The 14917-nt window shown below is 36.8% G+C and overlaps 1 protein-coding gene across 2 annotated transcripts; it reads right to left on the reverse strand.

Annotated features, from left to right (window-relative positions):
* Nucleotides 1-6929: 6929 nt before the first annotated feature.
* Nucleotides 6930-11514, reverse strand: LOC145986566 (WAS/WASL-interacting protein family member 2-like). Of its 2 annotated transcripts, XM_083120725.1 has the most exons (4): nucleotides 11284-11514; nucleotides 10461-10562; nucleotides 8673-8769; nucleotides 6930-7087 (listed from the first exon to the last, which is right to left on the reverse strand). In XM_083120725.1, the coding sequence occupies exons 1-3, from the start codon at nucleotides 11327-11329 to the stop codon at nucleotides 8687-8689; spliced, it is 231 nt and encodes a 76-aa protein (XP_082976851.1). In that variant the 5' UTR covers nucleotides 11330-11514; the 3' UTR covers nucleotides 6930-7087; nucleotides 8673-8686. The 2 variants fall into 2 exon arrangements, with proteins under 2 accessions (XP_082976851.1, XP_082976850.1); XM_083120724.1 differs by lacking the exon at nucleotides 8673-8769 and having other exon boundaries at nucleotides 11284-11491.
* Between the last annotated feature and the right edge of the window lie 3403 nt (nucleotides 11515-14917).

Genomic DNA, 14917 nt, shown 5'->3' on the forward strand with positions numbered 1-14917 from the left:
TACTAGTACAAGTTCATTTACAAAACTTTAACAGAATCTCAATATAAATTAATAATGTCCAAGGACTAAATTTCTGAAAGAAATCATTTCCTGTAAACCTCTCAGGATAACTAATTAAGAAGGGAGAGTTTGGCATTTACTTTCCACTAAATACTACTAGAGGAAAATTTAAATTTTACAAAAAAAATTTCCATTGGGAGAGGTTCTATGGGACCCCAGCCCTACAACAAACTGAATTTGTTGCCAATAATTACTTTAGCAGTATGCTAAGTAAATACTATTTGATCATAGATACCCTATATAGAATACATGTCCTACACTTGCAAACCATTTTCTCACTAAGTGGGGGTTAAGCAAGGGCAGTGTTTTTGGGGAGGGAGAATATAATATTTTCTACATTAACATTTTCCACACACGTGCTGTTTTGAAATTGAAGTGTGGTCAGAAAACATTTTATGAATAGCTGACCATGAAAGTTACCAAAGGGAGAGAAGAATGATGTTCCAGTTCAAAGTATTCAAGGTAATAAGTTTTTAAAATGTTATATTTTACACGCACATGTGGACCCACATAAATATTTGACAACATAGGTGGCCATTATTTCTTTATAAATAAGCATAAAATACTTGAAATTATTTCCTTACTGTTCTTTTAATAATAAATTTTCATAATTATTAGTGAAATATGTATTTTTAAGCACAATGTCACATCACTTTAAACCCAGTAAATTTTTATCCCTTTGAACACTATGATATGGTGAGATAGCCCAAGTTTTGAACCCAGTATATGTCACTGGTTACCATTATCTTCTATTTCCACCCTCCATATTGGTTACCATCAAGATCTAACCTCTCCATTCTTCTTATCTTTGTAACTGGAGTATAGTCTCATTGCTGCTTTTTGGATCATTTTCATGTGCAATGCATGGATTTAAGCTTACTGTGATACGTAGGAACTACGGTGGTGTCACATGGAAGACATTGGTCAAAATATTTCCAGCCTTGTCCCTGAATTAAATGGCTCCCAGCCTCAAATAAATGTGTACCTGGGAGCAACCCCGAGGACAAAGGCAGCTGAAACATGGTGCTGATTGCATCACCACCAAAAAATTCTGCTATAGAGAATATGTGGGCCCATACCTCCACATTTCCCTTTATATGTGCCTCCACGGCACAGTTCAACATGCACAGAAACCCTTATCTTACTGTGACACTTAGATCACAAATATCGTAAGTGTGTCCGAACACTCAAAATAGCACACACTTTCAAGTCATAACAAATTGGTGTGGAGAGAAAGAAGCCCGCAAGAGATAAACATTTACCCTCACATGAAACTGCTTCCACCTATGAATGAGGGAGAAGGTGAAAATTGAAAGTGAATGGGGTGTATTCCAAACATTCGGAGTTTCTATAATGATTTGCTCCAGTATGGAACATGTGTCTGTGAAGTAGGTCCCTTGCATCCCTTTTCAAGACTATCTTGTTATGAAAAAGGTTGCAAACATGTACAAAGGTCGATCAAAAAGTAACGCACAATCCACTGTAGCTTGGGAATGGTAAGGACTTTGGAAATGAAATTTTGTAGGTAAAACATTGGTCCTTTACCACCTAGCCAACACCTAACTTTTATTTCCTGTTGTTGCACATAAGCCACCATACTACGTCAACGTGCAGTGATCGAGTTCCGCTACAAATCCAGGGATAACTCAGCAACATCGATTCACAATAAGCTGTTGCCAGTCTATGGGGACAACACAATAAATCGAAGTAATGTGTGTCGATGGCTTCAGAGGTTTCAGCATGGTGATAGCAGCATCCAGGACCAGCCACGGTCAGGTAACTGTCAACCGATGCAAACGCATCAGTCATTGAGGAACTCATCCAAAATGACAGATGCATCACCACCACCATACCTCCTCTCCATCTGCATGAAGTGTGGACTCACCCGACCTTAGCAGTTCCAAGTGAGAAGTCATTCCACGAACATGTGTAACCGTGCTGTGGTGGAAACTGGCTAGTCTGTCGCAGGAACAAAAAGAGTGTTGTCAAGAATTGTGTGCGGACAAGTTACAATGCACCGAAAATCAACCAGACTTCTTGGGACTTTGTAATCACCGTGAAACATGGATTTTTACTTACAACCCGGAAACTAAGCAGCAATCCATGCAGTGGAAGTGTCCTGGTTCCCTAAGACCAAAAAAAGCACGCATGTTACGCTCAAAATTTAAGGCAATTCTTTGACATTCATGGAATTGTAATGTTTGAGTGGGTTCCTACTGGGAATACAGTCAATCAGCACTACTACATTGAGGTTTTGACCAGACTTCGCGAAAAAGTGAGGAGAGAGAGAAAAATGGATGGATTTTGCACCAGGACAACGCACCGGCCCATAAGGCTCTGTCCGTCAAGCAATTTTTGGTGAGTAAAAATATTACTGTCATGGAACATCTCCCACCCTACTCGCCACATTTGGCAATATGCGACTTATTTTTCTTTTCCTGAAACTAAAGTCTGACCTCGAGGGAACACGTTTGACTGAGTTGAAGAAGTGAAATCTGTGCTTGACTCATTTTCGGCGGACTCAGCTGTATCGGTACACACTGCTCAAAATCTCTTCAAGGACACCAAACTTGCTTGCGATATGGCATACATAAACAGCAGTTTTGGTTGGATTGATACAAGCATAAAAAAACTTGAAACTGTTGGGCTTCCTCTCCTGGAAGCCATGGATATATATGATGATGCAAGAAAGAAACTGTCTGCTGTTGGAGGAGATGTGGGAGAGAAAGCTCGAAGAAAATTTGACGCAGTGACTGAAAAAAACCCAGGTTACGTCAGCTTATTTACAGTGAGCTGCATTCTCAATGGTGAAACAGTTAACCCTCCCAATGATATTTCTCCCGACCACATTCACCTCCTGAAGTACGCTCCGGTTACTTCTTGTGATGTGGAGAGAAGTTTCTCTGCGTACAAGAACATATTATCTGATCGGCGACAAACATTTACTTCTGAACATTTGAAAATGTACCTGGTAACATATTGTAAGTTAAATAATTAAATACAGTGCCTCCCCAAGATCAAAGGTAACCTGAATTTTTGTAAGTGCTTTTTGAGTGAAAAATTTGAGCAACGAAAATTTACTACTGAACATTTTGAATGGTACCTGGTGACATTGTATATTAAATATATTCAAATTGTGGTTAATATTTTTGCTCTATAAGAACATAAAAAATACTTTGAAATAAACATATCCCTTTGTGAGGAAAAAATGTAACAAAAATAGGAAGTAACGTTTGGAATAAATATTTATAGTACATATTTCATTATGAATTTATATTTCAGACATTTTTATTACATATTTTAGGGGTTGATATTACATAAAAATCCAGGCTTTAGTCATGACATGCCGACTCAGACCCAGTAAACTGAAAATATTAACAGATCGTGACTGTCGATGCTTGAAACATGTGGTGAAGTCAAACCGGAAGGCGTCGTTACAGATGGTGGCACAGGAGTTTCGATTGGCTTCCAGTAGTGCTGCAATTGATCGTACTGTCTGCCGGGAGATCGTCGCACTTGGTTTTCATGGTCGCGCAGCAGTTCACAAGCCGCACATCACAGCCCGCAATGCGACCCGTCGGTTACAGTTGTGCAAGGAATGCCGCCATTGGACTCTCGAACAATGGAAATCCATCCTATGGAGTGATGAATTGCACACCGATGGATGTGTGTGGGTGTGGCATATGCCCGGTGAACGCTGTTTACAGGACTGTATCGTACCCACAGTAAAATTCGGCAGAGGTGGCATCATGGTGTGGTCCTGCTTTTCGTGGTATGGTCTTGGTCAGGAAAACATGAATGCCGATGCATACCAAAAAGTTCCGGACAATTCTGTGCTACCGACATTGTGGGAACAATTCGGTATTTGCCCATACCTGTTTCAGCACGACAATGCTCCATGTCATATGGCAGGCATTATCAACACGTGGTTCGAGGACATGGGTGTGCAAAAACTTGATTAGCTAGCCCAAAGTCCAGATATCAACCCCATTGAACACCTTTGGGATGAGTTGGAGCGCTGCTTGAGAGCCAAGCCATGCCACCCAAAAAACACCAGAGCTGTTTGCCGCTTTGCAGGAAGAATGGGGCAAGATTCCAGTCAACACGTATCACAAATTGGTGGAGTCTTCCTCGAAGGGTTGCGGACGTCATTGCAACGAAAGGTGGTCCTACACGATACTGATGTGGTGCTGCGACCGGATTAACGTACTGGTATGGGGTGCCCGGTGATGAATGGCAACATTCTGTATATCACATGTAAGGCATGAGGGTTTTGATGTTTGCATTTCTGATTGAGAAATTCCACTTTGAAGTTATTGTACTTATTCAAACTTTCTACAATAATTCTGAACCCATAATATATTAACAAATATAAATTTGGTACTGGTTTGAAATAAACTTCAAGCTACTACTCAAACACTGGGGAGCTGACAGTCACACTTGTTAGATTGATTTAATTATCAGTGATGTTCATAGGATTTTTGTAAGGGGCATTTATGTCTTCTGTTTTTAGTCGTCGGTTCTATATTTAGCAATCTCTTTCTGTTTGATATTGCATTTTTTTAAGGGAATGTTTGGCCTTATAACTCTCCACACACGCTGTGTGGGCATGCCAGTGTCATTGCGTACTTACATCAAGCTCATTGCACATGCACTAATTTAAGGAACGCAATTTCATATAGCCTCTGAATACTACAGTGGGACAAAGTCACGATCGTATATGAGAAAGATAAACATTCCTCCAAACCTGACAACTTTTTACATCCATTAGATGGACCGATATGAAATTTTGGCTGTTACAGATATTAAATTTACTAATACCGATAACAGATATTCTACCACTCAGATATAAAATTCCAAATGTTCCTTTAAGGTCTGAAAGGTTTATTGACCTTAACAAATGTGGGTTTTGAGGTGCAGTGCAAAATAAGTTTCATATTTACTTTTTTTTTAAGTATGGCATGGGAGTTATCCATAAAAATTATGACAAAATGGTAGAATTTTGCACTAATTATAAGGTATTTATAGATATATCTGATCGGTAAAATAACCAGCAATTTTACCGATACACAAATATGCCTATATTAGCCGATACTGATAGAGTACCGATTTATCTGTTCCATCCCTACTATACATATGAGTAGTACCCAATTGTTAATTTTTGCCTCATGGCATACTTCTCCCAAGAGCTCTTTGCAGTTCTAGATTGTATATTTTGCTTCACCCTTTACCCAAAATCAATACAAGTAAATAATAAATGGGAAACATATCATCCTGTAAAAATTTAAATTACCAAATTACTGATAAATAACAACAGTTTGAAAGGTAACATTATTTTAATATTTTTAACTACAGAATAAAAATAGTTACAAGGTTGCATGTACATTAGATATTTTTATATTCTCTTATACAATTTATTTGCATATGTTGTACATATTTACAATCCCTTGGTGATTAATAGGCACTAGGGAGCTGACACAGTCGCTAGCCACAGAAGATGGATTCAAACTTCTCATCAAAACCATACCTTATGCCTCAATCTTTTGGAACAGCTGACTAGGGATTCTGAACACACAAGGCTTAAAAGGCATGATAATATGCATATTTACAAGTATGTATACGTTAAGTATTACCAAATTAAAACTACCATGTACTGTCAAAAGGAATAGTAAACAATGTGTGCGCATCACCAGAAAACACCCACTCTATTATGCATAAAATGAATACTTTAGGAAAAATTAACAAAAGATAGAACCCTAAATCATCTGGGATAGGGCAGGGGGATCAAATACTATTATTGCAATACATATTTTTCTGCTGTTGAGCTTGCTTTATTACTCATAATACTTTTAAAAATGCTGACAGACTTTCATTAGTTATTAACTGTGAAAGTAATTTTCTTCTCGATCTGATTTTATCTAGAGGCATCACTGTGCCAGTCCACCACCTTGTGCTTACATTTGACTTTTGAATTATTTCATTTCTTACACTTTGGCCATATGACACTTTATGTACAAGGCAAAAAAGCCAAATTCATTATAACAACAATTCACAAGTGTAATAACTGAAAACAAGTGAAGTTTGACACCTCTAACACAGGTAATTAAAAAAAAAAAACACTCAGTCTTTAAATACTTATTCCTCCTTAGCTGAGCACTCTCCTCTAGAGTTCACGCTTACCAAACGACCAAATGATTACGAGGATTTAAAATTAAAATCTCACACTGAACATTTTGTGCTTCTTGTTTACAAACTCCGGCAAATGTAAGTTATCACACTTGGTAACATTGGATCTTTTTCTAAATCCAACATAGCACCACCTACAAGATTTTTCACTGCACTCAATTGTTCCTGCCCATATGCACCTTGCACCTTCCAGACGTGGCACTGCAGAATACTTTTCAATGTAAGTATATAAAAAAAACTGAGCAGAACTTCCACCCAAGAGTTACAATGTTCTTAGTTAAATCAATAAACATTTGGCATTAAGTTAGATGAATAAGACATTCCCCCTCACCGGAGGCATTTAATTAATCCAAAAAAGAAGGCGGGGCATTTTTCCGTTGCATGACATCTTACCTGGTTAAATAAGGAGGGAGAGGGGCTCAACTGTGGCTGGACCGAACCTACACTCACATATACACCTTTTATTATCCCATGTAGTAAATTTTATCTCTTAAATCAACTCAATCATCACAGCCAAATAATGACTTCATTTACAAAAAGAGGAGAGGAAATCGCAACAATACTTTGACCTTTTTTTATTAAGCTCCAAGTATTTCCGATTGCTCGCTTCCTAAACTAGCAAGAATCTATGCTTATTTCTCGCATGCTCCCTACATACAGACTGCTTTTGTCCTGTCCTTCATTGGTTAATGCCAAAGGAAGACTCAGGCTGCATCGATCTAACCTAGATGCAATGTAGGTTAACAAACAGATGTATTGCTGGCATACATCTTGCTCCCCAACTGCACGACAGGAGGATGTGAACCTTGCGACCCTGGAGGTAATGGAGCTTGTTGTTTAGCTGGAAAAAAGCAAACAGTCTAAATTAGATAAGGAATGGAAGAAATTTGCATTTCAAATCAATACAAAATAAGGGTTCCCCAGTTTTCAGTCGGTAAAAAACATCTCTCTTCTCTTCTGAAGTAGACGACTATAAACTCCCCCCATGCATCCATTTGCAATCATGGCATTTTATGGCAAGATCTTTACTACAATGAAACGACTGAATGCTTTGTAAGATACTATACTCATTGCCGGTCTTCCAATCAACTAAATTTTCAATCCTAAAAGATCCTGTGTTTTATTAGGACTGCTCATATAGAAAGTCCCTAACCATTTCAGTGAGACATTATTGAGAAAGAAACATAATATTTTGGACCTTTTCTGGATTTGAAGCCAGATAACTGAATAATATAATTTTTCTTTTAAACAAAAATCATTGTTGAAGCAATATTCATGCACCATTGGTTGAGACATCTCCAATGGTTTAGACATGTTGCTACAATGAGAGAACATCACGAGCCTAAACAGGTCTTTGAGGCCAGATTGAATGGCTAGAACGGAAGAAGACAACCACATATTCAGTGGGAAGAATATATGTAGAAAGGTTTGGAAGGAAGGAAGAAACAAAAGGGAAAACAATGCTGGAAATCTGAGACCTCATCTTGGACTGAAAAGTGTATGAGAAATAGATGATAGAACTCGATGCTTAATGGCAAGAGGGAATGCAGATAAAAATGATGAACTTGCCATGCAAGGTGATTTCAATGCAAAAATTTAACCATTTCCTATATACATAACAGAAATACAATGTCATTTTCAGCATGGCAAACCTAAAAATTCTGTTTGTGTATTGTAAATATCCTTAGATATTTTACACTGGCATAGAAATAGTTTGCACATGGTTGTGAGAAGGAATTAAGTTCTGGCATTCGAAACCACACAAAAACTAAAATTTAAACACACACATTTTAGTTTTCCTTACAGTACAACACTATACTGCACTAAACTTGCAAAAACTATATCATTTTATCCTGTGTGTTCAAAATTTTGAAACCAAGGAATTCCATATCGGAATTGGTTTAACTAACAGAATTTTAAGCAACTTTGATCGATACTCTTACATTGGATCTCAGCTTCATCACTGGATGAGAGAGCATATGTATTATATTAATAATAAAGTGAACACAATTTGACAATATCTTAAGACTGTGTTGCTTTAATCACACAAATTAACTTAGATGTACACTTCAAAATGTAGAAAATTTTATTTACACTAAAAATATAAGCACTGTAGCATAATTCTAATTCTTTCCTTACCACAATGCACTAGCAATGCACTAGCGGTGGTTTCATTGCAGTGTGGTATTGCAACTACAATGTTTCAATTTCAAATCCTAACTCCAACCACCACCAAAAGAAAAAGCCATTTACAGTGGAAATATACGTAAAGCAAAAGCGATAACTGCATTCAAAGTATAAATATATACACACACAGATCTATTATTGTATCTTTTTAGATCCATAGTTACAATACTGAGAACCACACCTGTTTCAGTAATCTACAACCTCAACCCAGCTAAAGTTTGAATCACAGATTAACTCACTCGCAATAATGACATTATTGCTTTAGGTTGTAAATAACTGAAGCAGACAGATGCACTGTAGTTTTTTGGATGGCATAATCTTCAGTAAAACCCTGACCTGAAAATTATGAATATCATTTTAAGCATATATTAATAACTATTCCTGTATAATATAGAAAATATTAATTTTTTTCCATTTATATGTTGTATAAAATAAGAAAGAAATAGGAAATACTCACCAGGCAATAAGAACATTTTGCAACATTAACTGCAATGTCAACAGAGAACAAAAGATGTGTAGATGTGTGCCAGTGTGAGTAGCAGGGTTGCCAGGAAATAAAACTAATATTCACCCAGTGAGAATTCTGGTTAACGGCCACATTGCTCTGACCTGAAAACCTTGCAGCTCTTACACTGGCCTTGAGCAGGTAGTTCAAAATACTATTTCTTTTTTTTTATTGTATAGAGAGCATTTCCTATTTCCTCATGGTCATTCTCTTATTATAGTTACATTTATATAAATCTACACTTGAAACATTAGTACACACCACATACGGAATAGAACATGTCTTGACTTGTGTTAGTACAAGCCACCATAAGACAACAAAATATTAACACTTGCATTTCACAAGCTTTGTAGTCACTGGAAAGATAAAACTCAGAGGAATGGAAACTAAATACACGTGGGAAGGGGCAAGAAGATAACTCTCATAATGTACGAAGCGTAGCCAGGTGATTATTGAGTTTGTTGTATGAAACTGAAGAATAAACCAAGATTCTGCATTATTCCTCACAATTCTGGTGGTTTCATTTTTTAAATTTATTTTTTGTGTGTTGTGTATGGTTGGCCTCTACTGACACAGTTGAAGGTATCAATAATAATATATTACAACATTAATTATGTAAACTGTTAATGAACTTACCAGCAGCAAAGGAACGGGTTCAACAATTGTACTACATTGAATTTAAAATTTTGGATACGTCAGCACTTAGGCCATTTTGCACCCGTCACATTATACGGGGTCCAGCCCCTTACCATTACAAATAACAACTCTAACGTTGCATAACTAAAAGCTTAAAATATTCTGACTTAGGATAAAAGCTGAGGCTGTAAACGGGCACTCAGCACACGTAAGGACAAAACACAGGACAACACAGAATTATACTGGCCATAGTGCCAGTCGCCAGAGCCTCGTTTGTCTGCAAAATACAGTCCCGGGTGTACTACGTGGAAGTGAGGTTGACAATTGGGCACACTAAATGGAAGGTCACCCCTTACACCCCAATTGTACTACATATAAGCATGGCTCGTTATTTATTATTGAGCCTGAGTCTTCAAGAAGTTTTACACATTATAAGTTATGCAGTATTAGTATGTAAATGAATATAAAATTAACTCAATTAAAAATACTCTTCTCAAATAAATTGATGCAAATAGTTATATTGTCATATTTAACAAGTTTCTTCATGAATATATTTTCATTGCAAAATCAGATTGCACACATATAAAATGGTATTGTTGTTTGTAAAACATATTCTCTCTCTTGTCTCATATTTATCAGCAAGGAACTTAATATCTACAGTTTTGCCAATTTTAGTGGTGAAAAGACATTGATTAGAAATTTGCAATATGAGCCTTTGTTGCATGACCATGGAAGAAATGCCTTTCTGAATGTACACCACAGCCTATCATTCTATCACCCCTAATGAACAGTCATGCTGCTTGAAAATATTAAATACCTGGATCATGGCTTAACCTATCCTACCTTTCCATATATATAAGTATTTTTCAAGGTTTAAAACACTTACCATTTTTACTATTGTATGTTTTCATGATATTCCTAAACCGATCTGGAAGTGGGAATTCATTGACACTATGAAAACGATCAGCAAATCGAGACTCAAAGTCCCCTGAAAAAGAAGTAAAATATTTTATTTTATTATGCACTTGATTCTGCTGTATTAAGAGGAAAGCGAATGAAAGTGGTTTGGGTACAAATGATAAGTGAAGGTAACATAACTGTATTATTTCACTCTTCATTGAAATATTCAATGCTTACATAAAATTGCAAAATTGGAAACATGATACTGATACCTAGGCAGCAAAAATACAGTGTAAAAAAGACAAGCAAATTAATGTATACTAATGTCCAAAATTAAAGCAACAAACGGAAATTCTTTCCCGTGTGTCCATTTGACCACATAATACGATCAGGTGATAGTAATATTTATGTCATAGACAACTGATTTAAGATATAAAATAAACTAACCTTAATGTGCCAGGATTTATCAACAAAAAAATCACAATAGCAACAGGTTAAACTTGGCAAATTTATAAAAAAAAAAAATCACACGAGGAAAGGATTTCTGTTTGTTGCTTTCATTTTGGACACTAGTGTATATTTACATATACATATGCATTCTATAATATGAACAATAGCATGATATTGTACATAACTACAAAATATGATAAACATTCTGACATTCTTCTAGATTTCCACAAGTTCTTAGTACTACTACTAACTTTGTTGTATGATTTTGTAATATACAACAATGGTTTACAAACAAAGAATATTACTACAAATTACTAGTACATAATTATTCTTATTAAGCGTGAAGATAAATATATTACCAAAATTTTGTGATGGAGAGTATCCAGATGTTATTCCATTCCTCATCGACGAATTCCGAACTGGAGGTGGTGGTGGGACCCCGATCCCAGAAGAAATCTGTGGTTGCTACAAAACAATTTGGTTTAGATATTCCAATAGAAATCCTCAATGTACAAACTTATCAATGACCTACAGATAAATACTTCCATAAGTATGCAATTAATGCATATGAAATAAAATTACATTACTAGTACAAGTTCATTTACAAAACTTTAACAGAATCTCAATATAAATTAATAATGTCCAAGGACTAAATTTCTGAAAGAAATCATTTCCTGTAAACCTCTCAGGATAACTAATTAAGAAGGGAGAGTTTGGCATTTACTTTCCACTAAATACTACTAGAGGAAAATTTAAATTTTACAAAAAAAATTTCCATTGGGAGAGGTTCTATGGGACCCCAGCCCTACAACAAACTGAATTTGTTGCCAATAATTACTTTAGCAGTATGCTAAGTAAATACTATTTGATCATAGATACCCTATATAGAATACATGTCCTACACTTGCAAACCATTTTCTCACTAAGTGGGGGTTAAGCAAGGGCAGTGTTTTTGGGGAGGGAGAATATAATATTTTCTACATTAACATTTTCCACACACGTGCTGTTTTGAAATTGAAGTGTGGTCAGAAAACATTTTATGAATAGCTGACCATGAAAGTTACCAAAGGGAGAGAAGAATGATGTTCCAGTTCAAAGTATTCAAGGTAATAAGTTTTTAAAATGTTATATTTTACACGCACATGTGGACCCACATAAATATTTGACAACATAGGTGGCCATTATTTCTTTATAAATAAGCATAAAATACTTGAAATTATTTCCTTACTGTTCTTTTAATAATAAATTTTCATAATTATTAGTGAAATATGTATTTTTAAGCACAATGTCACATCACTTTAAACCCAGTAAATTTTTATCCCTTTGAACACTATGATATGGTGAGATAGCCCAAGTTTTGAACCCAGTATATGTCACTGGTTACCATTATCTTCTATTTCCACCCTCCATATTGGTTACCATCAAGATCTAACCTCTCCATTCTTCTTATCTTTGTAACTGGAGTATAGTCTCATTGCTGCTTTTTGGATCATTTTCATGTGCAATGCATGGATTTAAGCTTACTGTGATACGTAGGAACTACGGTGGTGTCACATGGAAGACATTGGTCAAAATATTTCCAGCCTTGTCCCTGAATTAAATGGCTCCCAGCCTCAAATAAATGTGTACCTGGGAGCAACCCCGAGGACAAAGGCAGCTGAAACATGGTGCTGATTGCATCACCACCAAAAAATTCTGCTATAGAGAATATGTGGGCCCATACCTCCACATTTCCCTTTATATGTGCCTCCACGGCACAGTTCAACATGCACAGAAACCCTTATCTTACTGTGACACTTAGATCACAAATATCGTAAGTGTGTCCGAACACTCAAAATAGCACACACTTTCAAGTCATAACAAATTGGTGTGGAGAGAAAGAAGCCCGCAAGAGATAAACATTTACCCTCACATGAAACTGCTTCCACCTATGAATGAGGGAGAAGGTGAAAATTGAAAGTGAATGGGGTGTATTCCAAACATTCGGAGTTTCTATAATGATTTGCTCCAGTATGGAACATGTGTCTGTGAAGTAGGTCCCTTGCATCCCTTTTCAAGACTATCTTGTTATGAAAAAGGTTGCAAACATGTACAAAGGTCGATCAAAAAGTAACGCACAATCCACTGTAGCTTGGGAATGGTAAGGACTTTGGAAATGAAATTTTGTAGGTAAAACATTGGTCCTTTACCACCTAGCCAACACCTAACTTTTATTTCCTGTTGTTGCACATAAGCCACCATACTACGTCAACGTGCAGTGATCGAGTTCCGCTACAAATCCAGGGATAACTCAGCAACATCGATTCACAATAAGCTGTTGCCAGTCTATGGGGACAACACAATGAATCGAAGTAATGTGTGTCGATGGCTTCAGAGGTTTCAGCATGGTGATAGCAGCATCCAGGACCAGCCACGGTCAGGTAACTGTCAACCGATGCAAACGCATCAGTCATTGAGGAACTCATCCAAAATGACAGATGCATCACCACCACCATACCTCCTCTCCATCTGCATGAAGTGTGGACTCACCCGACCTTAGCAGTTCCAAGTGAGAAGTCATTCCACGAACATGTGTAACCGTGCTGTGGTGGAAACTGGCTAGTCTGTCGCAGGAACAAAAAGAGTGTTGTCAAGAATTGTGTGCGGACAAGTTACAATGCACCGAAAATCAACCAGACTTCTTGGGACTTTGTAATCACCGTGAAACATGGATTTTTACTTACAACCCGGAAACTAAGCAGCAATCCATGCAGTGGAAGTGTCCTGGTTCCCTAAGACCAAAAAAAGCACGCATGTTACGCTCAAAATTTAAGGCAATTCTTTGACATTCATGGAATTGTAATGTTTGAGTGGGTTCCTACTGGGAATACAGTCAATCAGCACTACTACATTGAGGTTTTGACCAGACTTCGCGAAAAAGTGAGGAGAGAGAGAAAAATGGATGGATTTTGCACCAGGACAACGCACCGGCCCATAAGGCTCTGTCCGTCAAGCAATTTTTGGTGAGTAAAAATATTACTGTCATGGAACATCTCCCACCCTACTCGCCACATTTGGCAATATGCGACTTATTTTTCTTTTCCTGAAACTAAAGTCTGACCTCGAGGGAACACGTTTGACTGAGTTGAAGAAGTGAAATCTGTGCTTGACTCATTTTCGGCGGACTCAGCTGTATCGGTACACACTGCTCAAAATCTCTTCAAGGACACCAAACTTGCTTGCGATATGGCATACATAAACAGCAGTTTTGGTTGGATTGATACAAGCATAAAAAAACTTGAAACTGTTGGGCTTCCTCTCCTGGAAGCCATGGATATATATGATGATGCAAGAAAGAAACTGTCTGCTGTTGGAGGAGATGTGGGAGAGAAAGCTCGAAGAAAATTTGACGCAGTGACTGAAAAAAACCCAGGTTACGTCAGCTTATTTACAGTGAGCCGCATTCTCAATGGTGAAACAGTTAACCCTCCCAATGATATTTCTCCCGACCACATTCACCTCCTGAAGTACGCTCCGGTTACTTCTTGTGATGTGGAGAGAAGTTTCTCTGCGTACAAGAACATATTATCTGATCGGCGACAAACATTTACTTCTGAACATTTGAAAATGTACCTGGTAACATATTGTAAGTTAAATAATTAAATACAGTGCCTCCCCAAGATCAAAGGTAACCTGAATTTTTGTAAGTGCTTTTTGAGTGAAAAATTTGAGCAACGAAAATTTACTACTGAACATTTTGAATGGTACCTGGTGACATTGTATATTAAATATATTCAAATTGTGGTTAATATTTTTGCTCTATAAGAACATAAAAAATACTTTGAAATAAACATATCCCTTTGTGAGGAAAAAATGTAACAAAAATAGGAAGTAACGTTTGGAATAAATATTTATAGTACATATTTCATTATGAATTTATATTTCAGACATTTTTATTACATATTTTAGGGGTTGATATTACATAAAAATCCAGGCTTTAGTCATGACATGCCG

This window comes from Lepisma saccharinum, chromosome 4 (assembly GCF_977018435.1).
Source record: "Lepisma saccharinum chromosome 4, izLepSacc3.1, whole genome shotgun sequence".
Lineage (NCBI taxonomy): Eukaryota > Metazoa > Arthropoda > Insecta > Zygentoma > Lepismatidae > Lepisma > Lepisma saccharinum.